Source organism: Ochotona curzoniae, unplaced genomic scaffold, assembly GCF_017591425.1.
Source record: "Ochotona curzoniae isolate NIBS_2020 unplaced genomic scaffold, NIBS_Ocur_1.0 scaffold_4505, whole genome shotgun sequence".
NCBI lineage: Eukaryota > Metazoa > Chordata > Mammalia > Lagomorpha > Ochotonidae > Ochotona > Ochotona curzoniae.
In genome coordinates, this window is record NW_024467118.1 from 28,910,834 (window position 1) to 28,937,798 (window position 26,965).

Genomic DNA, 26,965 nt, shown 5'->3' on the forward strand with positions numbered 1-26,965 from the left:
CCCGTCCGGGGGCCATGGGGGGACAGGTGAGGCTGCCGCCCGGGGAGCCGTGCCGAGAGGGTAAGTGCTGGCCGCCAGCCGGGGCACCTAGCGCCAGGATGGCCACGAGAGCAGGTGGGCGCCCCGCGGGTCCTTGAGGTATAGGCAAAGGGATGTGCCGACCCTGCACGCAGCCGTTCCCGCCATCATTCATTCATTCGGTCGCCCAGGCGCGCACAATAAAACCTTTCGGGTACCTTCGCTGGCGCGGGCTCTGCGGGCCAGCCCGGGTCGCCCAGGGTCCCGCAGGCCGAGCCAGGTGAGCTGAGCGCCCAGCGAGTGCCGGGGTGGGTTCGTCCGGCTGCCGAGGCGAGGACGCCAGCTTCCGGGCGGCGAAGGACGGGTGCTCGCTCTGTTTCTCTCAGACCTGCCGGCGGGGTCGGCGGGCCGAGGGCGAGCCGGAGGGGCCCACGCCGTGCCGAGTCGGGCGCCCCGGGGCCGCCGCCGGATCCCGGCCGCCCACGCCTCGGCTCTCCCTGCCGCCTGAAGACGCCAGCCAGAAGGAGCCCGGGGTCCCGGGAGTGGGCGACGCGCGGGGCCCGTGGGCCGGCTGCCAGCCCGCGCCCCACCGCCAGGCGGCCCGCCCGAGGGCTCCACGCCCGCCCAAGGCGTGAGGGAGGCGGGGTCCCAGGAGGAGGGAGGCCGCTGAGGGGTGGTCCTCGCGGCGTGGACGCGAGAGCGTGACGGGAAGGGGGCGTGGGCGCCCGGTGGAAGAGCTGCACCTTTTGCCAAGAAGCTGGCAGCTTTTTTTTCGGGCTTTTGCTTGTTTGGCCCTTTCTAGTCTGTGGAGGAGCTTTAAAAAGTAAACACCGAAAAATCAGTTGAAACCCTTAGCGAGTTCGTCGAAATTGGATGAGTAAGAGACAGAAGGGAAGCAGAGAGAACGAGCATGCCTACAAACTGTTCAGAAACGGAGTCCTTTTTGAGAGGGTGAGGATTATTTCTTATTCGGCATGTGCACCCTTTTCCATTTTCTAAATCATTCCTAACCCAGTCAGTCAGACGGTTACTAATGCATCCGCCCATGTTTACCTAAGGATGTGTGATTTACACCCACTTGCTTCAACTTCCGGGTGTTTTTCCTGCTTTGCTCATGTACTTAGTTCCTACAAGTATTCCAGTGCGCTGCTTACCTGCGATCCCTTGAGGTCGGTCATTGTGTGGTAACCTGAGGGAGGAAGACTCGAGAGCAATTGGAAAACGACTTGCAGGTGGAATTACATAGCAGGAGCGAAATTCTGAGCCTGGCACTGAGTAATCCAAGGTTCAGTTCTTGATGTGTTGAATGGGTAACAAAAGCCCCAGGTGCCAGACACTGGTCCATGGGCTAAGCTATTCAGATCTACCAAACAGCCTGGTTCTGCACTGTGGGACAAGGTCCCTGACTTCATGCAGCTGTTTGTCCAGGTGGCAGAAAATGTGCAACAAAAGCATTCACAAGGTTACTGCAGTAGTGGTGTTGTGCATATCCCTGGGGCTCAGTAACCCAGCCCACACCACACTGGTTGACCCCAGGACCTGAACCAAGCTACCCAAGCCCTATCAGATCCCTCATCCCTGGGACTCATGTACCTGGCCTCCACTGGGCTCAGGCTAGGTTTTCTTGTATTGCATACTCTGCATAACTCATCAGAGGCCACTAGTGCCAACAGAGTTTTCTTTATTAGTGTGGCAATCTGACACCATGACAATAACTTGTAAGAAATATTACGTCATGTGTGGAATACCAACTGCATGAAGATTAGGTGCTGGGAGTGATAGTTATAAAACAGAGGACAGAAAGACTGGGCTGCGTGAAAGACACATCTACAGCACCACTTATCTGAACAGCTCTAGCCTGGGCCGGCCTTGGGGAGGGACCAGTGGTTTTCCAAGTTTGCTTTGATGCAGTGGGCCATTGTCCCAGTGTAAGCCAGTCAGCAGAGAGAAGAATGGCTAGAACTGATTCAACCTGTCTTCCTGGCTGGACTGTACCCATTTTGAAAACAACGAAACTAAGAAAAACCCTGGCTCTGAGAATTGGCTGTAGCCTTCTCATATGACTAGGGTGTGTCATACACACATGCAGTCATATAAAATATATTGACTTATCTACACACACATTTAAGTTCTGTTTTATTGGATATGAGAGAACTACCAACAGCTCATAAGTTGATTTTGGCACAAGCTTTTTTAAAATCCTTGCATATCTTTGCATAATATGCCTGTTACACAGATGTCATAAAGACCCCTCATCTGCAACAATTCAAATTTTTGGTACTAAAATAAACTTGATTTTTAAAATCTTTTTAAAAAGAGATTTATGTATTTATTTATTTGAAAGGCAGAGCAACAGAGAGAGAAAGAGAAGGTGAAGGAGAGAAGTTCCGTTGGTTCACTCTGCAATTGCCTGTGACAACCAGTCCTGGGCCAGGACAAAAGCAGGATCCGGGAACTTCATGCTGGTCTCCCACGTGGGTGACAATGGCCATGCACTTCAGCCTTTTTTCACTACCTTCCCGGGTGCATTTGCAGGGAGCCAGATCAGAAGCGCAACAGGTGAGAACTGAATATGGAATACTAGTGTCTCAAGCTATGGCTTAACCTACTGTGCCATATTGTTGACCCCTAACTTTACCTTTTAAGTCCATTTTTCATAAATATTTTGAAGTATTTACATGAACCTTATCTCCATCTTACAATTGAAGAGGCCCAGAGAAGGGAATTTAACTGCATCATTAGTGGACAGGCCAAGCACAAACTTGTTAGGGCTTTTGTTTTCCTTTAGGTACCCACAATACATTGAATGGTTTCCTCCCTCCTGTATGTGTGTGTTGGAGCTCTATGTTCAATGTAATGGTATTTGTGCGTAGGGTCTCTGAGAAGTAAATTAAGCAGAAAGGGCAGAGCTCTTGTGCATAGGAATTTCTTTTAAGAAAGAGGCCATCGGGTCTGGCGTTATAGCCTGGTATCCTCACCTTGCATGCGCCAGGATCTCATGTGGGTACCGGTTCATGTCCTGGTTGCTCCATTTTCCTTCCAGCTCCCTGCTTGTGGCCTGGGTAAAGTAGTAGATGACAGCCCAAAGCCTTGGGACTCTGCACCCACATGGGAGACCCAAAAGAAGCAGCCAGCTGTTGACTTCGGATCAGCTCAGCTCCAGCCATTGTGGCCACTTGCAGAGTGAACCCACAGACGGAAGATCTTTTTCTCTGTCTCTCCTTCTCTCTGTAAATCTGACTTTCCAAACAAAATAAATAAATCCTTTAAAAAAAAAAGATAAAGAAAGAGGCTACCATGTGAACACACAACTGGAAAAGGGGTGTCACCAGGCATCATCATCTCAGATTTTCAACTCCAAGAATGGATGCATGTCTGTGTTTAAACTGCCCCATTGGAGGCAGGCGTTTGACCTAGTTAGGCTATCAGAATGCCCGTACATACCAAACCTGAGTTCCTGAGCTTGACTTTGAGTTGTGTTCTGATCTCCACTTCCTGGTAGTGCATATCCTTGTTGCCACAAGGTGACAGGTCAAGCTTAGGTGGTTGGGTCCCTGCCACCCATGTGCGAGACTTGAACTGAGTTCCTGATTCCCTGCTGAGGCAGTCAACACTGAGTGGGAGCACTCTGTGTCTTGGTCTCTTTGTTTCTCTCTTCCTCTTTCCTGTTTCTGCCTCTCAAATTAATTAAAAAACAAAACAAAAACACCCAGCTAAGGCCAGTACTGTGATGTAGTAGGCTAAGCTTTTGCTTGGGGTACAAGTTTATGTCCCAGCTGCTCTATTTCTTGTTATTATTCCTCTTATTCCTGTTTGTTCTCTCACCAAAATAGCTCCTTGAGAATAGAAACATGTTCACCTGTTTCGTTCAGCATTACTATCTTACAAGTTCTTAAAATGGCCTGTAACAGAAAAGCTGTAAGAATTGGCTGGGTGTTACGTAACTATGCAATGCTCTACATGATAAGTGTTCAACAACTACATTGTTGAATAAATAAATGCAATAGGTATATGGATATACATTAGTTATTATGAAAACCATTTTAAACTGCTAGAGAAAATCTACTTGATTAGGAATGTTAAATAGGGTGCTAAGAAGGGAGTGATTTGGAACTAAATTTAAATCAAGAGCTCAATGTTGATAAGTTATTTCAAGGTGTGGAGGGCACTGTGGCACCAGCCTTGACATGGGCAGCTGTTATCAGAATGCTGGCCACTATGTTTCCAATCCAGCTTTCTACCATTGGTCCTGGGAAAGCAGATTAGATGGCCCACATACTAGGGCACCTGCCAGCCAGGTGGGAAGCCCATATGGAATGCCAAACTCCTGGCTGTGACCTGGTCCAAGCCCAGCCATTGTAGCCATTTGGAGAGTCAACCAGAAGCGGGGAAGATCTCTCTCTTCTCTCAGTGTCACTCCGCCTTTCAAAGTAAATCTTTAACAAAATGAAACAAAAAAAAGCTTCTAGGTGATTTTAGACTATGGAAGAAACAAGGAAAACCAAGCGTAGGGAACCAGATTAGACACAGAAGTGAAGGATTCTGAGAGGTCTAGAATGCTGTGGTAGGGTCATGGGTATTTTAATGAGAAGGAGGCTAATGAAGAATTGTTTAAGGAGAAGGGGCTAGATTGGGCTCACTTCACTTGGTCTCACACACAGCCAGGAAAACCTAGTCTAGATCATTCAGCCCCTGTTGACCTACAGACAGAGGTGAGAAGAAATGCTATGCTTGCCTACTCACACTGGCATAGGCAAGACCGAACACAACCTCCTCGTCACTTTATTCTCTAAACATCGGTCCCTGTGAATCAGATCATGTCATTTTCCTGTTTCATCTCCCTGCTTTAGGTTATTATTTTTAATACCAATTATAACCAAAACCCAAGTCCTAACTGATCCTGAACTTTAAAGGTTTGCATGTTCTGCAGCTTGCTTACCTGTTAGTGTTACTTTATTACCCTGTCTCTCATCAACTTTGAAACATAAGTCATCATTTTATTCATTTATTCAACACCAACTTATTAAAGTGGCTACAGCATGTCAGGCATTTTCTAGAAGATGAGGATACAACAGAATTTTGTTGCAGAGCATGTAAACCTTAGACTACACATCCACCCACGCTTGGCCCTTCGTGAGCGATATGCCCAGATCTGCTCCCCATGTTCTGATGTTGGGGCTTAAGCTGAAGGGTCAGCAGCTCTTCAGGTAATCACAGGACCCAAGAGCAAACTCAATCATGTAAGCCTTCCTAAAACTTCTCGTATCACTGCTGGCATTACAAGGAGCAGTCCAACCCTCTGCCAATTTCCCGCTCTGAAGAAATAATCCTTATTAAACAAAGAAATGTTGAAGAGAAAAATCAGGACAGCTGTTAGCTGGAAGGAGTAATTTTTCATTTTAAAGTTAGATGGTAGATATACAAGTGTATATTATTTTTCTTTACAGGCACTCATTTCTGAAGTATTCATTATTTACTAACAATATCAATGAAGTTCTGTGTACTCCATGCAGGTGTATAAATCTGTCCAGTCACTTTATTTAGGTTACTGACATTGTGTGTTAACATGAGAAATGAGGAAACAAACGTGCAGTATTAGAAATGTTCAATGTTGTATAAAGTCTGGATTCACCTCCCTGGAGAATTACTTGGCTTATTTGGACCCTGAGAGGCCGACTCTAACTTACCTTCTCTCTCATTTCCTCTGAAATATTGCAGAGTCCCTGTGTACACACCCTGCTTCACCCATCTCTCGCATACCACTCCACACTTGCTCATATCTCTCTTTGCCCTCCTCATAGCTGCCACAGGAGTTCTCCCTGATGCATTTCCAAAACATAAAACAATTTAAGCATTAAGGTCAACAGCCAGCAAGACATTTATTATTTTCTCCCACCATAAAACTTGAAGCATTCATGTCTGCCACTTAGAATGAAAACTTGCAAAAGGCAACCAAGATTGTTTGCTCCCTCCCTTATCGCCCTCTGCCCCCACAGCCCCTGAAATGCCAGGGACATTTTGCTATGTCAACATCTTAGAGGAAATATTGTTTCACTGGAATGAGAGCCACCCACACCGATTTCTGAGATGGAGTTTTGGAATGGTTATGTTAACCATATACTAAATGACACTAATGTCACCATGGAATTCATTGAAAAGTCAAATCAGATGTTTTCTCAGGAATGAATGTTATACAAATTCATACTAACAAAATTATACACAGTTGATCATAGCTGATTTATTTCCATTTGGAAATTTAAGTAGATAAATAGTGCATGGAACAAGGTGGCCAAATAGCTAGCTTTGTTGCTATTACCAAAAGCAATCGGCCTGAAAACTTATCAGTATTCCAGAATCTTAATAATGTTAAGTCTCATTGGAAAATTTAGAAGTTTCAGTTTGGAATTTATTCTGTATTTCTGAAGAAAAGCTGATTCATTTTCAAATAGTAGAGAAAAAAATGAAATAATAGTCATGAAAATCCTAAATTCATCATTCCACCATTTTCTGGAGCGTAACTTGATGGCTTTTACACTTCATATGTGGTAAAATTCGGTAATTTCTTAATACTTAGCCAAGAATGCCCAGATCTATTTAGGGGCTTTACTGCTGAAACATCATTTACTCAAACTGTGTTTCACACGTCTTCTTAAAATATTTGATGTATAAAACTAATTTTTCCATTCAATTAGTTTTCCTTTCCCTGTTTTTGGTTTAGGGCAGTTCATATTGGGAGAGTTTGCTTTTTTCAAAAGAAAACAAGGACGAGCAAATAGAACATCCCGTCATAGTGTCACTTTGTTGGTACCTTTTCAAATAAAGAAAAGAATATAAAAATTTCAGGGACTGGCCCAGTGGCATAATAGGCTAATCCTTCATCTGCAAGTGCCAGCATTCCATATGAGTAACAGTTGAAGAATCAGATGCTCCACTTCCGATCCTGCTCCCTATTATAGGGAGCGACAAGGAGCTATAGGAAGCTCCCCGAGAAAGCAGCAGAGGATGGTCCAAGATCCGTTGGCCCCTAAACTCACATGGGAGACTCAGAGGAAGTTTCTGACTCCAGGTTTTGGATCAACTCAGCTCCTGCTGTTGCAGCCATTTGGGGAGTGAACCAACAGATGGATGATCTCTCTCTTTCAAGTAACATTAATTAATCTTTTTGAAAAATACATGAAAAGTTTCTTACCTATGTGTTTTAGTTGTGTTTTTTGTCTGTATTTCAGTTGTGTTTTAGTGTTTAGGTCCAACATTTAAAAGCACTGACAATTCAGTGGTTACTATATGCTTATTTGAATCTTAACTCTTAAACTTACTGATATTTAATTCATTTATTGGGGAAAGCAGCAGAGAACAAGCAAACCCACCTCCAGAGCCACTTTTTAAAAGACAATTTATGTCCCAACTGAGTAGGTTGGCTACATTTCCAGTCTCATGGTGATTTCTGGACAAGGGGGCCGCTGTGCCTGTTCCCCACTTTCAGTGTCGTAACCCTGCTTTCTAAGGCACAGGCTGGTAGTGTGAAGAATAGAGGAGGAGGCGAGTGGAGAAGGGCTATGAGGAGAGCGAGTGAGCACCAGCTAGGCCTACATATCCACTCACTGCTCCATCAATGGTTGTTATTTTGCCAAATCAAAGACTCACATATTGCCAGAACATGCCGTTTATAAGAGAAATTCATACTTTTCATGTAAAGCCTTTTGGTTTAAATCCTGACCATGAAACTATCTAAAATTGTCTTTATAAACCCTCTGCAACCCAACAGGGACTGCCAGTGAGGGCCTTGCCTGCCTGCAGTAAGAAAGCGATAAGTGCCATCTGTTCAAGTCTAATTGTGACACAAGGTGGGGGTAAGCATTGTGTAGGAATCCTGAGTCCTTGACATTTCCCTCTTCTCTTCCCAGGCCATGTGCTGTCGGTTGTCTGTCCGAACACCTTCCAGGCTTGGTGTGAAATCACCAATGTGTCCCAGCTGCTGGCTTCCCCCGGCCTCTACATGGACCTGAATACCAGCATAACAAACCTGAGCATTTCCGCAGATGTAGAAAACAAATACAGTCTTTATGTGGGCTTGCTCCTGGCAGTAAGTTCCAGTGTTTTTATTGGCTCCAGCTTCATATTGAAAAAGAAAGGCCTCATGCAACTGGCTGACAAGGGCATCACCAGAGCTGGTAAGGAACATGCAACAAACACTCCCAAGTTGCCAACTGCAGAAATGGCCCTATTGGCAGACCAAAGTGCTTTACAGTCAGAACAGTTGACGTCTCTCTGTCTTGGCCTCGGTCTTCCTCCTTGAGCCAACTGCATGTCCTGCAGACTCTGACCCATATGCAAGGGTCCTTTGAATGTGATCACCTCTCCTTCCTCATGTGTTACCCTCCAGGTCACCTGCTTTACTCTCATTCCTGGAATAAACTGATTAATTTCCCTCCCCAAGGTCTTTTACCTTGAACTCTCTTCATTCAGCTGACTCATCTGGCTGTCCTTGTCGCATCGTCTCTGGGCAGGTCCCTGCCACCCCAGCCCGTTGTTATTCTCTATCATTACACTTCTTCGTTGTATTTAGAATCACTTGTAGTTGTGAAGTTATTGCTTACCTCATTGTGGCCAATTGCTTGTCAATTACAGATTCATAAGTCCCTGGCATAGTGTTTGGCATTCAAAAATATTTGTTAAATTAGTAAATGGGTAGCAGTATGAAGAAGCTACTGTTTATAGTGATATTTTAGGTGCTGAATAGCTCTAGCCTTCATAAGGCACGAATTTTCTATTCATTTTGATCCAGTGTAATATGGTTGAAAACCTGAGTATTTTTCTAGAGTCCATATGGAAAAATAAATGGTTGCAAATAGTGCAAGCAAACTTGTTCGAGAGTACTGTTGGGAATATTTGTACCATCAGTAAACAAAGTGTACTGTATTTCTGTATTATAATTATTCAATATTTTACTGTCATATTATTAAAAGAATGAGGTACTGGTATTAAAACAGATAAATAATATAAGATAACTGTAAACTTATAGATGGACCCAGCTACATGTAACACATTAATACATGATTTTCTTAAAGGTCATTTCAAACCAGTGGAGAAAGTGTGAGTTATTACCTAAAATACTGAGACAAATAAAAATGTTAGAGGAGAAAATGAGACTTTTACTTTAAACCTTTTAGCAAAAGGAAATTTCAGAGTGTTTCAAGTTAAATTTACAGTAATTTTCTTTTTTAAAATATTATTTATTTTTTTATTGGAAAGTCAGATTTACAGAGGGAAGGAGATACAGAAAGGAAGGTCTTCCATGTGCTGGTTCACTCCCCACATGGCCACAAACAGCTGGAGTTGAGCTGATGTGAAGCCAGGAGCCAGGTGCCTCCTTTGGGTCTCCCACATGGGTGCAGGGTCCCGAGGTTTTGGGTTGTCCTTGGTTGCTTTTCTAGGCCACAGGCAGGGGGCTGGATGGGAAGTAGAGCAGCCAAGACACAAACTGGTACCCATATGGGATCTCAGCATATACACATGGAAGATTTAGCCACTGAGTTACCATGCCAGACCCTAAAATAATTATCTTTTAAAAAGCCCAAAAGTTCTCTGTAAGCATAAAGATAAAGGATAAATCTGTTTTCTATAAGGAAATTGAATTGGCAAAAAAAAAAAAAGTCCTATGTGGAAAAACTTTAACAGAAATTAGAAACCAGATGTATACTGAGGAGAAAATTATGAAATACTCATTTGACAGAAGGTAGTTACATTTCTTAATATATAAAAAATGACAGCAGTCATGAAAAATAGGTTAGCACTCTAACATAAAATTATTACAAATAAATGTTTAATAAATTTATATAACTAACTGTTATTTCACCAGTACCTAGAGGCACTAGGTGATGATAAAATCCAATATTGTAATATGACTCCAGTTTAGTCATTTGCATATTCTATAAGGAGACCATTCTAAATAGTTAGCTACTTTGCAGGATAATCTTCACAGTTTGTATACTCTGTTTTCATTAATTATATAAAAATATATATATAGTTGAATTTAAGCAATTTGGTATATTAAAATTTATGAGATGATTTTCTATAGGAAACAATGAGATCACATATTATAGTAGTAGAAAGATAACTTTTTGAATACCTTTGGTGAGCTTTTTTCCCATTCAGTACACTAGACAGAAGTTCAGTGCAATCGTGCCAAAGCAAAGAATGAGTTTATCTATCTAATGCTTATTATCTTCTGATTGACTAACTTAAAATTTCAAAAGCTTCGTGGCAACCATACTCTTCCTCTAAAGTCCTTGCTAGACACCAATATAATTTATGTTTTACAGTTTTCTATTTCTAGTTTTTACCATAACTTGAAGCAATCTATTCGGGGGTTTATATTATTCTGTATGCACAACCTTCACTGACACAAATATAGTAAGCTTAGTGATTAAATAGAACACTCTATGCATTAAAGAACACTTACTCTAGAGAGAATTCAAAATGGGACATAACAGAAAGCTTTACATTTCTGGAAATGACCAAATAAGTAGCCTGAAGACCTTTGATGAACTAACTTCACCTTAAGCCTTGCCTGGTTCCGCCATAACTCAGCACCATCCGAGAAGTCAGTTCTTCAAGCCTCCTTCCCTGAATGTAGCACTTACTTTTTCTTCACGGTGTTTTCTAGGACAAGGCGGACATTCTTACCTCAAGGAATGGCTGTGGTGGGCAGGTTTACTGTCAAGTAAGTGCTTCTCTAAAGAGATTTGCCCATCAAATGGTTGGTTACATGAGATGTTTTTCAAAATTTTTCTTTGTGGTAAGGATATAACTTAGATCTAAACATGTCTCTGTGTGTAATACTTTGTCATATGTGCAAGAAAACATGTGTGTTTAGTGTGTTTAATGTGTTTATAGGTTACTCTTCTCACCTCCCTCCTGTGCGCTCAGTAACACAACTGTCCAGATGCTGTCGTTTTATCACAGACCTGGCCTCAGAACAGCTGAGGGAGAAGATGCTTCCCTTTCAATGTTTTCTCAGCTCTAATTACTTTTGAATCTGTAACCATCTTAGCTACAGGAATGGAGATGTTTTCCTTGCCAGAATCAAAGCATGGAAAACATAAAAGACTCTGGCAGCTTAAACTGAAAATCAATGGGATGAGCTAAGCCATTGGCACTCTCCTTCTTCGCAGACTTGCTGTGGGGACTAAGTGAGACTAGGATGTGAAAACATGTTCTAAATGCTAATGTGGTACCAAAATAGAAATGGCACGTCTGCCTCCACCACTTTCCCTGGTGTGGTTTCCCACTGAACTCTTCTGGACTTCCTGAAACTCTATGGCAGAAACTGCCACAACAGGCACTTGATCAATTGTAGTTTCACATCCATCGCTGGCAAGCCACCGCCCTCAGCACTTCCTTGTATTTTCCCAAACCCAATGACACAGTTCAGTATGTGAGAGATGCTTTACAGGAAAGAACAGGAGACCTCTACTTTCCTAAATGGGTTCTAAAAGGATGGTGCGCATTTTTATAGCTCTTATATTTGATTGATTTATTTGAAAGGGTTACAGAGAGACAGAGACACAGCCAGACATCTTCCATGTACTGGTTCACTTCCCAGGTGAAGGAAGGACAGAGCCAGGAGCTTCTTCAGGTCTGCCACAGAGGTAGAGAAGCCCAAGCACCTGTTCCATCATCTGCTGCTTTCCCAAGAAAATTAGTAGGGATCTGGATCAGAGCTGGATGGGAAGTGAAGCAGCCCAGACAGGAATGACACCCAGTGAGATACAAGCATTTCAGGAAGAGGCTTAACCCAATACAAGACAACGTTGGCCCCCAACCTCTTTAGTTTTTAATATGCTTTCACATGCTTTTTAAATTATTTTATTTGAATAAAAATTGGCAAGGGATGTACTGGGATGATTCAAGACACACATTTGAATGATTTTCCCTTTCCTTCTTTACATGTTTAAAATGAAAATTTTAAGGAGAATGTTGCATGGCTACATTTGCAATTTTACTTTACCATATCAAATATAGGGGCAGATATTGTGGTAAAGCAACCTAAGGTGTCATGTGGGTTGCCCAAGTCCCACATCAGAGTGTTAGTTCAAGTCCTAGCTACTCACTCTGAATCCAGTTTCCTGCTGATGCACCTAGCAAGCAGCCAATGATGGCTCAAGTGCTTAGAGACCTGCCACCCATACGTGAGACCTGGGTGGAACTCCTAACTCTTAGTTCTGGTCCAGTTCTGGCTGTTGTGGGTATTTGAGTAGTAAACCAGCTGATGGAATGGCTCACTTGCTTTCTCACTCACTCTGTCTTTTAGGTAGATAAAAGAAAAACAAATTTTTTTGAAGTATATATTAGATTAGAGAATATGTTAGAGAGAAAAGTGTACATTGAAGACTTTTTAAAGGCTTAATTATTTATTCATTTGAAAGGCAAAATAACAGATGGAGAGGAAAAAAAGAGAGATCTTCCATCTGCTGGTTTACCCCACAAATGAATGCAACAGATGGGACAGGTCCAGACTAAGGCAGGAAGCAGAAACTCCATCCAAGTATTCCATATTTGACCATCTTCACCTGCTTTCCCAGGCTCATTACCAGGGAGCTATATTGAAAGCAGAGTAATTGGGACTGGCACCATTGCTCCCATATGGGAAGCCAAAACTGAAGTGGCACCTTAACCTTCTATGCCACAGTGCCAGCCCTTTAGAGATTTTTATGTAATGACAAATATACTGTACTTTAATCATGAAGTCAGGGCTTTCCTAGAAAGCTGCCTATAAAGATAAAAGGTAAATAATATAAAATATTGAAGGAAAGCTTAATATCCTAAGGAAACTTTTCACAGCTCTTTGACAGCAATCCCCTAATTGTTCTGTAAGATCAGATATGCAATGTTTTCCCAAGGCTAGAAGGCCCTATAGATTAGGAAGAGAAGTATACAGCACAGCGGCCAAGCAGGTTTTCTGTGCCTTTATCTTCCACAAGAAGCATTAGCCTGGCAGAGTTTGTCAGCCTGAAATACTGGATTCTGTGAGCAACTGCCCAGTGGTGATCTTTGAGATTAATTTGGTCCCAGCACAAGAGCCCAGCTTTCCCTCATTCTAAAAGCACGGCATTTCCAACACAATATCTCTTTTCTCAGATGAGAAAAACATTACATTTAGGAACACATCCTTGCAATGTCCTAACAGTTGTTTGGGTCCCCTCTGAGATACTGGTACTTGGAGACCATTTGCAATTCAGCCATCCCTGACCTCATGGGTCTGCGGTGGGCATTCTCCTGTCCCCTACCTACACAGCAGGTTTCTACAAAGCATTCTAATTTTCTAAATTATTTTTAATTTGCAAAGTAATGCATATTCTTGAGCAAATGAAAGAAATCTCTGCTTACTCCAAAGCCACCTCTACCAGATTTCATTTGAGAAAGCCATTGTGTTTTTAGTACTAAAGTAACTAAAATTTCCATTGAAATTCATACAAGTCATGTTTTCACCTGTCAGCACTCTGGGCATTAGCCAAGGGCGTATCACCAAGTATATTAGTTCATTTTTTGTTACTGTGATGAAGTGTCAGACACTGGGTACTTGTGAGTGAAAGAGATTCATGGACCTCCCAGTTCCAAAGGTGAAAGCCCAAAACTGGAAAGTGCCATTGGTTCTGCATTGGCGAGGGCCTGAAGGCAGATGCCACCATGGCAGGAGCATGTGCCAAAGCAAGGCATCTCGCGAGAGAGTGAGGAGAGACTGGCCTTGCTGTTTTAGAGCAGGGCCTCTTGGAAGAGCTGACCAGGGTCCCCAGAAAACCATAACGATCCCTTCCAAGGACTTAAGGACCTCTCACTAACCCCCACCCTGAAAGGCTCCCCCAGCTCCTGGAAGGCCACACCAGAGACCAAGCTTCCCACACATGAGCACTCTCAAACCATGTTCAGACCTTAGCTCCAGATAAACACAGTTCATTGACATCCTGTATCACCAGTCTTCCCAGCTTCCATTTCACAAGCTAGGCCGTTGAATTTCGCTTGATCTTTCACTGTCTGGGGAATAAAAGTCCACTGCTTGGCAAGGGTCTCTTAATTTTTCTTTTCTGATGAGTAGGTCTGGTTTGTATAGTAATACTTCTGCTTGCTTTTAGTGGGAGCAGGAGAGGCTGTCAATTTTGCAGCTTATGCTTTTGCACCTGCCACCTTGGTCACCCCCCTGGGCGCGCTGAGTGTTCTCATAAGGTATGTGAGCAATATGGAGGGAGCCTGGCTTCTATAGATGCTTTCATGTCCATAAGAAACAGTACTAGACACATCTCACTAAAGAAAAGTATGAACCAGCCTGCATTGTAAAAGCATAGATGACCACAAATCCTTTCCGGGACCCCGAGAAGCCTTAGACTAGTCACAGAACTCCTGCTTCCTCATTCATTTAAATGGGAATAACAAATGCTTACTTTTGGCTAAAACAATCACAAAACTAGTTTGAGAAGACAACAAAATAAGTATCAATAGAAGTAGGGAATAGATTGCATATTATTGTTTAGAAAAAAACCTATGCTAGAATGTGCCTGGTTTCCTGCTAATGTTCAAATGCCTGTGTCATATTTGTGACAATTCAGTGAAGCCTCAGTTTGGGGGAAGTTTCTTTTTAAGCTTTCACCCAAACAAATGACCACCAAAATCCTTTTCATTCTTTCTGTTGTTGGGACAGTCAGTGACTGTAGTTAACAGAGGTCCCTAAAAGGCATATAGTGTTACAATTTAACTTTTTTTGCCAAAATTCTCCATTGTCTATTGAATGTTTCTGTTTGGAAACCCCATAGTTTCTTTACTACTGGGACAGGAAAATGAATCTGATATTTCTGAGTGGACCTTTATTCTTGTTTTGTAGCTAAGTTACTGTTTGTTTTCTATTTTACTTTTTCCTTTCTGTTCATGAGCTTCTGGTAGAAGGTTTGCGGTTGGTTGGTCCTGCCCATTTTTTTTCATCTACCTACAAAGTAATTTGTAATTCCAGTGAGAATTAAAAGAGAAGGCACTAAGTATACTTCTTTAAGCAATGAATAGCCAGGTACTCGGGTGTTCATTGAGACGGCAGTTCTGCACCAAGCCACCTCAGGGCACCTCTGGGAAAGCACCCAGGGTTGGAGCACAGCCTCGAAGGCAGATGGGCAGTGATGACTGGCTTGTGGGAAGTGGAGCATCAGAGGAAGCAGGCCAGGTTGCTGGGAGATACAGCAGGCCTGCTGGTGGAGCTGCAGGATGATGCCCTGTTATCCACCATAGTGCCAATCTGGAGCTTCTTGAGGTCACAACCACAAAAGCAGTACCACAGTAGCAGGAAGTAGTTTTAATATTATGACTGTCTGTTTGTGCTGTTTGAACTGCTGTGTAACAACTCAATATCAGCCCTGTGCATTCATTTTGTAGTTACAGATCTCTCTTTGAAACTCACCTGAGTGCATATATTCTATGCTAGATGTTAGCCAAAAGGCCGAGAAGCGATAGTACATATATTCTAAATGTTCAGGCTGAGCATCCCTAAAAATCCAAGATCCAAAATATTCCAAAATTGAAAAATTTTCACACCTGACCCATGCAATGTGTGGCAGTGAAAACACCATCTCCAGGCTATGTATGTAGGCTGGATATGCGAGGGATCAGTGGATCTCATGCTTAGACTTGGGTCTCAGCCCCAGGATATCTCATCCTATATGTGCACATGGTCCAACATTTTTAAAACTGAAACCCAAAACACTCTGCTTCCAAGCATTTCAAATCAGGGGTACTCAATCTGTACGTCAGCAGAGTGAAAAAGATCTTCTGTTGTGTGTGGATTTATAGCAGAAGATGGAACAAAAACTTAAAATGAAGTGGATGAGACCTCTTGGAAGGTCATGGGACTGTGAAGGAATATGGGCTGTCTCTTATATCTCCCCAGGGATAAAAACAATGAAGCAGATGATTTGCAGGGATGGAGAGAAGGTGTGAAAGGATACAGGGGAACAGAGTGATGGAAGGCATAATTTCTGATGCTATGTTACACAAAAGGATAAATAAGGATGTCAGCCATTGTGTATTTTGAAAATACAGTCACAGAAGGGATTTTGAATATTTTCAACACAAATAAATGATAATTATAGGTAGACCAGTTACTCTCACCTGATCATCACATATTGAAATGTCACATAGTGCCCCCTAAATATGTACCGTTACTGTATATCAATGTAAATGTTTCAACATATAAATGGATGGAGGTTGTTCAGTATTACATGGCACATTCAGGTCAGCTCAATGGGATACAGAGTGGCATGTCGCACAGTGTGATTTCTGAATTGCAAAGAAATAAAAAAGTATCTGCATCATGGTAACTTTATTGTTTTGTCTCCCAACAGTGCAATATTGTCTTCCTATTTCTTAAATGAGCACTTGAACATCCATGGGAAAATAGGCTGCATTTTAAGTATTTTGGGGTCAACTGTGATGGTTATCCATGCCCCACAAGAAGAGGAAGTCACTTCTTTGCATGAAATGGAAATGAAGTTGAGAGACCCAGGTCTGTGGTTCAGCTTAAAGAGATGCTCAAGTTCTCTACTTTCTTTCTTCAACAAATGTTATTTGTAATAATAATATTACAGATTAGTTGGGGTGGAGAGGGAAGATCCCAGAGCCTTTGGAACTGTATCATGCAGTAAGTTAATTAGTTAATTAAGAAGAACAGTAGCAATGCTATGGCTCATGTGGGTAGCAGAGTGTTGAACTTATAACTTGCTTGGGGACTATAGTACAGTATTAATACAGGAGGGACAGTGGAAGGGAGAAGGACAGGGAGGGAGAAGATGAAAACATATTTCATGGAAAATAATAACGAAATTTTAAAATGAAACAATATCATAATAGGCTTTCTACAAGCCTACTTATACAGCAAGATGCGTTATAAAGTTAATTATTGCGAGACTCCTAAAAAGGTGGCAGAACTTACTTGTGGTTCCTGCTTTCCCTCCACACAATGCAAAGGAGATATGGAAGCAAAAAAGGCAAAACATATTTAACCCAGATTTTTGCCACTTTCATCCTAAATCTAAAGGAAAACATATGCTACTACCTGCCCTGACAGTAAATTCGAAGGTGAAAATCCTTTGTCAAATATTGAGAACTTTGCAATGGAATGTTGTTTTTCGTTTAATCTCACTTTCACTAAAATGCCCATGCTCTTGACATTATGACTAACAACACTTTTGTTAAAGGCACAGTCTGTTAGCATTTTCTGAAGTCGAATTCTCTCTTCTTCCTCACAGGATTTATTTCTTTCGCTGCAGTTGTAATTGTGATCGCCTTGGTGCTGATTTTGATTGTGGCTCCCAAGAAAGGACAGACCAACATACTGGTCTACATCTCAATCTGCTCTCTGATTGGAGCATTTTCAGTTTCTTCCGTCAAGGGCCTGGGAATTGCCATTAAGGAACTATTAGAATGGAAGCCAGTTTACAAGAACCCCCTGGTCTTTGTTTTGCTGGCCGTACTGGTGCTCTCAGTGACGACACAGATCAACTACCTCAACAAGGCCCTGGACACCTTTAATACATCTCTTGTGACCCCCATCTATTATGTGTTCTTCACATGTATGGTTGTGACCTGCTCGGTCATCCTATTCCAGGAGTGGTACAGCATGAACATTGGAGATATCATTGGGACCTTGAGTGGGTTCTGCACAATCATCAATGGCATCTTCCTCCTCCATGCTTTTAAAAACACCAACATTACCTGGAGCGAACTGACATCCACCGCTAAGAAACAAGTCTTCTCTCCAAATGGCAGTGAGAACAATTATGTTTTACTAGAGAATGTAGATTGTGCAGTGTCTGGACATGATGATGATGTTACCTTGTTTAGCAGGACTGATAACCAAAGTCTCTATAAAGTCTGAATTTCAACCCACAGAGAGGGAACTGTTTGCTTCTTGAAAGAACTTATAGGGAAGCTTATATTGTCTGTTCTAACTAGCAACTTAGATGTGATGCCAAAGAGAGATGCTTTCATCTGGGCCATTGAATTTGAAAATCAAGTTTTAGTTCTTCTCCAGAGAACTTATTTCATCTTCTCAGTTCTGCAAACTAAGCACCCAAAAATCTCTCTGATTAGTCACTTTCTGCTGATCACATTTGCCTCTGCCAGATGGCTCTGAGTCTCCCTGGTGACTCTTCTTAGACTCATGATAACTCATAAAGTCATCAGCGTTCTGATAAGCCGAGTATCAGTCACCAGCTGTGATGAGTCATAATCCCACATTATTAAAACTGAAAAGTGAGGTCACTGGTGCTTTGACCTCTCTTCCACAACTTCCTCCTTTTCAGACTGCACAGATACACTCCTCAAGAAAAAAAAAAATATGCATGCTTTGTAAATCCATTTCCTTTGATGAAGATATGGCAAAATGCAATTCATTGGCTTTGATGGGAACTGACTACTAGTTCAAGATGGAAGAACTGAGGATGAGGAAAAACATTTTAGGCCTCAGAGAAAGGAAACAGTTTTTTTTTTTTCTTTTCATAGAAACACAAATACACAGGTAATTGTGTTCAGAGGTTCTTTTTAATTCAGGCCTGGATGGCAGACAATGTGGTGTTTCTGGAGCAGCCCATGTGAATTCAGCTTTGGGGTTACTTATCTTCCTTTTCTTTTATCCCAAAGATGATTTTTCTTGTTAATGTAGAGATCCTTGTAGAATAATTGCTGCATCGAGTGGATTGTATTATACACTTTAGTTTCTTTTAAATATTTTTATCCCTAAAAGAATGGGATAAAAGATCCCTCTGATTGGAAACAATTAGAAAATCCTTTGTTAACCTGAACCAACGGTCATCACGGTTCTTTTGACATTGACTACTTTCTCCATTTTATAAGGAAATTAAAACTAGTTTACCAGTCTTTCTAAACAGAAGCCTTCTCAGTTCTGCTGATCTGGTATGTTCAGGGTGATGCTGAGTGACTCAAGGACGACTGTCACCTTCAGCACAGGTGCGTGTGGAGAACTATCTCAGTGCATCCTAAATGTCTGGAACTTGTTTACCTTCCGGAAGATCTGTGGGTTGGTATCTCAGGTCGGCTACATGCTCGCTCCAGGGACTTCTGTTTTACTTTACTTGCATATCAGTTGTATAAGCTATGAACACATATTTATATGAAAAGTATCTCCTGAAAACGTAATGTTATACAAATCCTTGGAACGTTTGTGGTTTTAGTTTTGAGAATACTCGGTTTCTCTAGCACACTTTCTCAGTGAGGACATTGACTGTTCCTAACATCCAACCTGAGGCTGCCTTGCTTCTCCACTCTGAATGAAATATTCAGTTGTTTTTCAGCTGTCACTTGTTTTTGCCCAATTCAAAGAATCCTGGAACACAAGGTTAAGTGTGTCACCTGATTTAGAAAATGAAGTGGTGCTGAGACATCCACCCGGGAGGAAAACTAAGAGTTCAAATGAACAAGCATTGTTGAGAAACAATGAAATATTTTTCAAAACTATGTTTTGAAAAAAAAAACACTATTAGGCATTTGTAGTAAGAAAACAAAAAAAATTAAGATTTATTTATTTTTGATAAGAAAAAATACTAGCCTTGATCTTAGCCAAAAGGCCGAAAAACGATAAAGTTTATTTATTTTTGTTGGAAAGGCAGATATACAGAGAGGAGGAGAGACAGAGAGGAAGATCTTCCATCCTATGATTCACTCCCCAAGTAACCACAACAGCCAGAGATGAGCCAATTGGAGCCAGGAGCCAGGAGCCGCTTCCAGGTCTCCCACACAGGTGCAGGGTTCCAAAGCTTTGGGCGTCCTTGACTGCTTTCACAAGCAGGGAGCTGGATGAGAAGCAGGGCTACCGGGATTAGAACCGGTGCCCATAAGGGATCCTGGTGCATGCAAGATGAGGACTTTAGCTGGTAGGCTACCGTGCCAGGCTCAAAAGCAAAAAAAATTTTTTTGCAAATTTAACTTTTAAAAATATTCCCAAGCAGGTAGATAACTATTTAAGCAAGAATAAAACGGTGGGATTTTCCATTCACATAGCTATGTTAATCTGAACTGATAGTTTCATATGTAGATAGATAGTATATTAATTTATATATATATAATGGATACCTTTCAGTTTGTTATGTGAATATCTGTACATATGCCATTAAAGGTTCAAAGGTGGGATCACCAAGGACAAATGGAAAGCTTCTCTTAGTCCTATAAAGGTAACAGTTTTATTTTATTCTACTTTTTGACATAATCCTACTATTAGGTCAGTGGTTAATGATTTCCTTTTTAGTTCAGATTGCCAAATGTTCATAAAATCCTTTATAGTTGTCAGCACAGACTTAATGTCTACTTTTAGAAGCATTAAGTCATGTAAATCATAAGCCAGGCAGGATAAATATTCAATAAAATTTAGTTCTCTTTAAATCATTATTTTCATCTTTATTAAAGAGGTAAGGACCATTGGGTGCCATATTTCCTGCATTCTTCATCTTTTCTCATTTTAGTCATATGAGCTTATTATAAATAATCCAGGTGAAAGTAATTTTGTTATTATTCTTAATGCCACGTACAGATTTTTTTTTTCATATTTTTCTTAATGAAACCAGCAAAACTGAACTAAATACTATTTTCACCTTCCAACAAAGCTGTGCACAGGAAAAATAATATGGATGTATGTGAAATGTTTTCAGATATTTTCAGTAATCTATTCATAAAACTTATTTTTTGAAATGTAAATGCTGTTTTAGAAAGTTTACAAATTTTGAATAAATGTAGATTTTTCATATGTAATAAAATGATGTGTTTTGATCATGCTCTCTGGAGTTCAAGTCTTTGTTTATAGAAGTTAGATAAAAATCACGGAAAGAATTTTCCCATTCCGTTTTCAGATTAAAAAGAAAGTTTCGAGGTAAAAAAAATCTCCATGGGAATTAATCTACTTCCTCATTTTCCTTGAAGTTGAAACTCCTTTGTGGAAGAAGGCTTTCCCCTGAGCCATCCCCTGGGGCCCTGAGTGGGCAGTTGGACAGAAGAAGCCCTCTTATCCTGCAGTCATTTACAGAACAGGACAGAAGCACAAAGCAGTCAATGTCGGGGAATCTGCCTGTAGTTCAGTCACTTAAAAAACAGGAAAAAAATGCAGACACCTCTCATTATCCGTGGGGTATTGATGTCAGTACCACCCACAGACACTGAAAGGAGCAGATAGAGTATATTTACATACAACTTGTGTACACACACACATTTTACATCATCCTTAGATTACTGATAACACCTGATGCAGTGCTTTCCCTATTACCGCATGTGAATTCACCTTTGAAAACAACTTTGCCATTCACTGGAATGAAGGAAGCCACACTGTGAGACATAATGATCTCTTAGTTGTATCTTTCTCCTGTTTTCCCCTCCCCCCATTTCCTAAATGAGGAAGGGTAATATGCTATTCCCCAAATCACAGTTACTTAGCACCAACACGAGGACCAACAGGCAGCTGGAAGGAAGGACAGCAGAGTTCACACAAGCTCGAGGCCGCCTCAGCAGGTTCTCTGTGTACACTGACTAGCATCCCAGCTGCTGCAATAGGAAGCTCTGGAAAGGCGCACAGGTTACAGAGATTCTCAAGTACTACCTTCACAAATAAGGAACACAGAAGAATATTTAAAAAATTTTGCAAAAAATAAAATCTGATATTTTCTGTGGAGTGGGCATTGGGCGGAGTGGTGAAGCCACCCTTTGGAACACACAGATGTCATGTTGGAGTCCTGGCTCTACTTTGATTGTAATTTCCTGCTCAGTTCTGACCCACCAGGAACTCTGTTGGCCTCTCTTTCTGTGTCTCAAATAAAATAATAAAATGTTTAAAGAAAGAAGCAGGAGGAGAGATTTTCCATCCACTGGTTCACTCTTCAAATGATCATAAGAGCCAGTGCCGGGCCAGGCTGATGCAGGAGCCAAGAACTCCAGCTGGGACTCCCATGCTGGTGGCAGGAAGTCCAGTTCTGAGACCATCCTCTGCTGTTTTCCCACATTAGCAGGAAGCTGGGTCAGAGCTGGAGTAGTCATGACTTCAACCAGCACTCTGATAGGGGATGCCAGTATCACAAGTAGCCATTTAGCCTGCGGTGCCACAATACTGCCCACCCCTAAATTTTTTGTGTGTATTTATTATGATGCAAAAAAATGCAAACTGAAATCCTTGTAGAAAATGTGTAACATAAAACACATATTGATTTGCAAAGTACTTTTGCATGAAATAAATCAATTTTCCATGAATTTTTGGAAGTTCCCCTTTATTTTTGTCAAAGTTTCAGTTGTGGGCCCAGTGTGATGGCTCAAATAACTAACCCTTACCCTGGCAAGCACCAGGATCCCATATGGGCACGGGTTCATATCCTGGCTGTTCTGCTTCTCATCCAGCTCCCTACTTATGTCCTGGGAAAGCAGTGGAGGATGGTCCAAAGTCTTGGGACCCTGTACCCACATGGGAAACCAAAGAAAGCTCCTGACTCCTGGCTTCAGATCAGCTCAACTCCTGCTGTTCCAGTCATTTTGGAGAATGAGCCAGCAAAATGGAAGCTCTTTCTCTGTGTCTTTCCTTCTCTCTGTCAATCTGTCTTTCCAATTAAAAAAATAAATGAATAAATCTTGTAACAAAACAGTATTAGTTCCACAAAAATAAAAACTGTTTCAGAAATCAGACTATCTGAGGGCCCAGCACCATGGCCTATCAGTTAAAGTCCTCGTCTTGAACGCGCAGGGATCCCATATGGGCACCAGTTCTAATCCCAGCAGCTCCACTTCCCATCCAGCTCCCTGCTTGTGGCCTGGGAAAGCAGTTGAGGACGACCCAAAGCTTTGGGACGCTGCACCCGTGTGGGAGACCTGGAAGAGGGTCCTGTTTCCCAGCTTCGGATCGGCATAACATCAGCCCGTTACGCTCACTTGGGGAGTGAATCATCGCACAGAAGATCTTCCTCTCTGTATATATGACTTTCCAATAAATAAATAAATCTTTTTTTTTTTTAAAGAAAGAAATCAGACTACCTGAGCCACCCTTTCCCCCTGCCCCTTCCATTACAAATTTCAAGAAACATCTCTCCTTTTGGGGGAGTACTGAATCCCTCCATGAACCCATTAGCATGGGAGTAAATTTAGAAGGTGCAAATTTTTGACAGGTGGGACTTGCGTGACAGTAGAGGGGCCGTGCTCTTCCCGGGGCAGCCACTTTAGCATCTGCTGCAGAACTCCCAATTTCCACCTGCCCCAGCAGCTTACCCAGTCTCCAGGAGACAAAGTTTTACAGTAGCTTTCTCCATTGGGACACCCATTATACCACCAGCAAGTCCCCTTCCCAATCAACCACATGCAGCTCCCACCAACTCCTTGATCAGGGAAAGCATACAGCCAAAGTGTGTAGCAGAGATAAGGGTACCATTCTCTGATGGCTGTGTTCCCAGAATTTCCTGTCACCTTGAGAATGCTCTAGCTACTAGACTCTTGTCAGTAAACAGTATGCCATTGAACCTAGCACCCCCCGGCCCCAAAGCCTGTGGGGTACTATGTGAGTGCCAACTAGAGGGATTCACCACCTGTGTAATTCAACCAGAGGGTCACAGTTGTCTAGTACCCAGGGAGAAAACCTTAAGGCATGGAATGGATCCTGGGTAATGATAGTGGGCCCTCCCCAAGTTAATTGTGTATATCAGGCAGAACAAAAATTCAAAAACACTGCTTAGCATACACCCAGGAAGACAGTGTTTCATTGATGCGAATAGACAAAATAGCCCTCCCGCTCAGACTGTGTCTCTCAGTTAGCTTTTGTTTTTATTTTCGATGGCTAACATTTCTTCATAGCACCAAAAGAGTTTAAATGAAACTATGTTTCAATAAAAGAGATCTCTCTTCCCTTTAATCCACAGGAACTGTAAAGCTGGTTTATAATGCACTGGGCTTGAAGGAAACAAAATTAATTCCTATGGGCCAAATGGGGCTTTGTTTATTGCTGCTACCTTGCTGAAACCTAATTCCTTGTGCGTAACCTTGCATGCACAGAAGGGGCAAGATTTTCTACCAGATTAGAGTCTGCTTGCGGGGCCACAGGATACAAGCTTAATACAGTGATTCCGTCTTTCAGCAAGCACCATCACAGACACTCAGCAGACAGGCTACTAGATTGAGTTTAAATGGATAAAAGGGAAAACAAATACCAGTGAGATGACATTGTTGGCTCATTGTAAGGACCAAACTGGTTTAGAATCCAACAGAACTCAGGAATGCACACAATTCGGGTGAGGCACCTCAGCTGCACTTCTCCTTGGGAAGTGCCTGATGATTGAAGATTAGCCTGCAGCAGAAAGGAAAACTAAAGTGTGGAGGAACTGGTCCAACAAGATCAAGTCGTATGTATACTATTTTGCTGAACTCAGTAGCTCGGGCTGGTGAGGCAAGTCCCCAGAAAATGAACACATCAGCTATTTTCACAAAGTCTGACCAATCTGAGTCCAACAGTGAATGTCAACTGCTTTCATCAGGCATGTGCGTGCCTAGACTCTGATGTGATGACTTCATCTCATGATTGGGAACAGCAAGTGTGAGATGTAAGTGATGCAGCTAAGTGGGAACCTGTTCTGTTTTACTACCAAGCAGACAATAGGCTAGGCTGACTTCAGTCAGTAATAAACCCATTTCCATTTCTCTAGCCAACTAGTCAACTTCTCAAACAAACCTAAATCCCTTTTATACTATATGAACCTGTGGCTCTTTCTTGAGGTTTCATGGAATTCCACACATGTGATGGCCCCCAATGAAATATGCAGCATTAGAAGTCAACCAGCTACCTGACGCTTTCATTCAGAGACCTAGGACTAATCAAGTGAGGAGAAGCTCCAAGCTCCCTAGTTGCTTTCTGGCCATTTGTGATATAGTATTCTCTCTGTTCTCAGGTTTAATTCCATACTAGTTTAACACAGTGCTTTTAACCCTTGCCCACCAAGTACGCTATCAGGAAGCCAGCTCAAGTTGACAAGTGAATCAGAGATACTCTGGAAACGTGGTGAGTCATCATAAGCAATGATGAAATCTAGCTTATGTCCCAATTTTTAGTGAATGTCACAAACCTCAACCCAGAGTAAACACACCTATATGTACATAAAGTGTTTGATTTACAGCAATGATTTTGGCCTTTGCCTGCACATTAGCTTCACCTGAAGAAGTTTTCAAGACTTATCATTGCCTGGGTCCCACCCCAAGCCAATTAAGAACCTATGGGTAGCAGATTCATGTCCTGCCTGATTCATTGTCTATTCACCTCCCTGTCAAGCAGAGAATGGTACAAGTGTTTGTGCCTACATACTCCATGTGGAAGATTCTATGAAGCTCCTAGCTTCTGTCCGGCCCAGCCCTTGCCATTATAACCATCTGGGAAGCAAACCAGTAGATGGAAGCTCTGTCTGTCTCCCCACTCTCTGTAACTCTTTCAAAAACAGAAATACATCAGAGAAAGCTCCTGGCTACTGGCTTTGGATCAGCTCAGTTTGAATCATTACAGCCCTTTGGGGAGTGAGCCAGTGAGTGGAGGATCTCTCCCTCCCTCCCCCCTTCTCTCTGTAACTGATAAATAAAAAACAAATCTTTAAAAATATGTACATAAATAAATATTTTTAGAAAAAAAAAATCTAAGGGTGAGATTAATGGCAAACACAGTTGTTAAATTCCTCCCCTAGGATTTGAATCTGCCAGTAGGGTTGAAAATCCACAGATCCAAAGACCTCAACTACTGTAAGTCACATCTCAACAAGTACAAAAGTACTTAAGATACTCAACAGGTGTTCTCAATTCCTTAGGCACATCACAACACTGTTAAAATCGGGCACACTGGGCCCAGCATAGTAGCCTAGTGGCTAAAGTCCTTGCCTTGCACACACTGGGATCCCATATGGGTGCCGGTTTGTGTCCTGGCTGCCCCCACTCCCATCCAGCTCCCTGCGTGTGACCTGGGAAAGCAGTCAAGGACAGCCCAAAGCCTTGGGACCCTGCACCCACATGGGAGACCTGGAAGAAGTTTCTGGCTCCTTTCTTCAGATTGGCTCAGTTCCAGCCATTGCAGCCATTTGGGGAATGAACCAGCAGATGGAAGATCTTCCTTTCTGTTTCTCCTTCTCTTTCTAAATCTGACTTTGCAATAATAAAAATAACTTTGGTTTTATATATATATATTTTGTAACTTATATTCTAATGTACATTATTTTATTTGCTTTTATAGAATTCATACATAGTGACCATAAGTTTATTATGATTACTGAATGCACAAAACTATACCAAAAATATATGGTATTCCTACTCTGTCAAACTGACATAACAAAGTATTTCTCCTTTAAGTCTTACTTGGAGCACTAATTTCTTCCGTTGATTTACCTGTACTTGGTGTAAAATAATGCTTTCTGTGACTTTGGCAAATCATTTCATCTTTTGACCTTTACTTTTTTTTTTGTTTCTGAAAAGAGAGCACTGGACTTTGTATAAAAATTCTATGCTGTTGCCTATTTTGAAATACTCTTTACACTGAAATAACTTAACAGTGATAGGATGTCATATAAGTATTTGCTGAGTCCAATTATTGCTCTAAGAGTAGACTTTTTCCAAGTAGAACAATGAAAGCAGAGTATTCTAGATTATAGAAAGAACACAGGAATTTAACTGCTTGGGGGGAGTTGAGCGTGAGAGGTGTGGGAGATTGGAAGGAAGTGGCCTAAGGCCAGGTTGAGAAAGTCCTTAAAGTGCTTTGCTAATGAGTTTGAATGTCATTCTCTAGGCAATAGTCATCACCCTGGGACTTTCAAGCCTAGAGGGTACCACAATCAGATGTGGAAAGGATTGTAAATTAGAGATAGTAACAAGTACTGAGACAGTGAGGAAAGTGAGTCAGGAAACTGTTTAAGTACAG

The 26,965-nt window shown here is 41.9% G+C and overlaps 2 protein-coding genes across 3 annotated transcripts in view; one reads left to right on the forward strand and one right to left on the reverse strand.

Moving 5' to 3' along the window:
• TXK (TXK tyrosine kinase) overlaps positions 1-26,965 on the reverse strand; it is a 98,073-nt gene that overhangs the window by 7,303 nt on the left and 63,805 nt on the right. The window lies entirely within an intron of this gene.
• Positions 15-17,986, forward strand: NIPAL1 (NIPA like domain containing 1). The gene is made up of 6 exons (XM_040966378.1): positions 15-60; positions 7,923-8,189; positions 10,685-10,741; positions 14,151-14,241; positions 16,398-16,558; positions 17,301-17,986. Exons 1-6 carry the CDS (start codon positions 15-17, stop codon positions 17,927-17,929), a joined length of 1,251 nt encoding a protein of 416 aa, XP_040822312.1. The 3' UTR covers positions 17,930-17,986.

Excerpts from the sequence above, each read along its gene's own strand:
- NIPAL1 (XM_040966378.1), top strand. The coding sequence starts at position 15 with ATGGGGGGACAGGTGAGGCTGCCGCCCGGGGAGCCGTGCCGAGAGG. Across the intron at positions 14,242-16,397 it reads GCGCTGAGTGTTCTCATAAG|TGCAATATTGTCTTCCTATT; the intron begins GTATGTGAGCAA and ends GTCTCCCAACAG. Across the intron at positions 16,559-17,300 it reads AATGAAGTTGAGAGACCCAG|GATTTATTTCTTTCGCTGCA; the intron begins GTCTGTGGTTCA and ends TCTTCCTCACAG.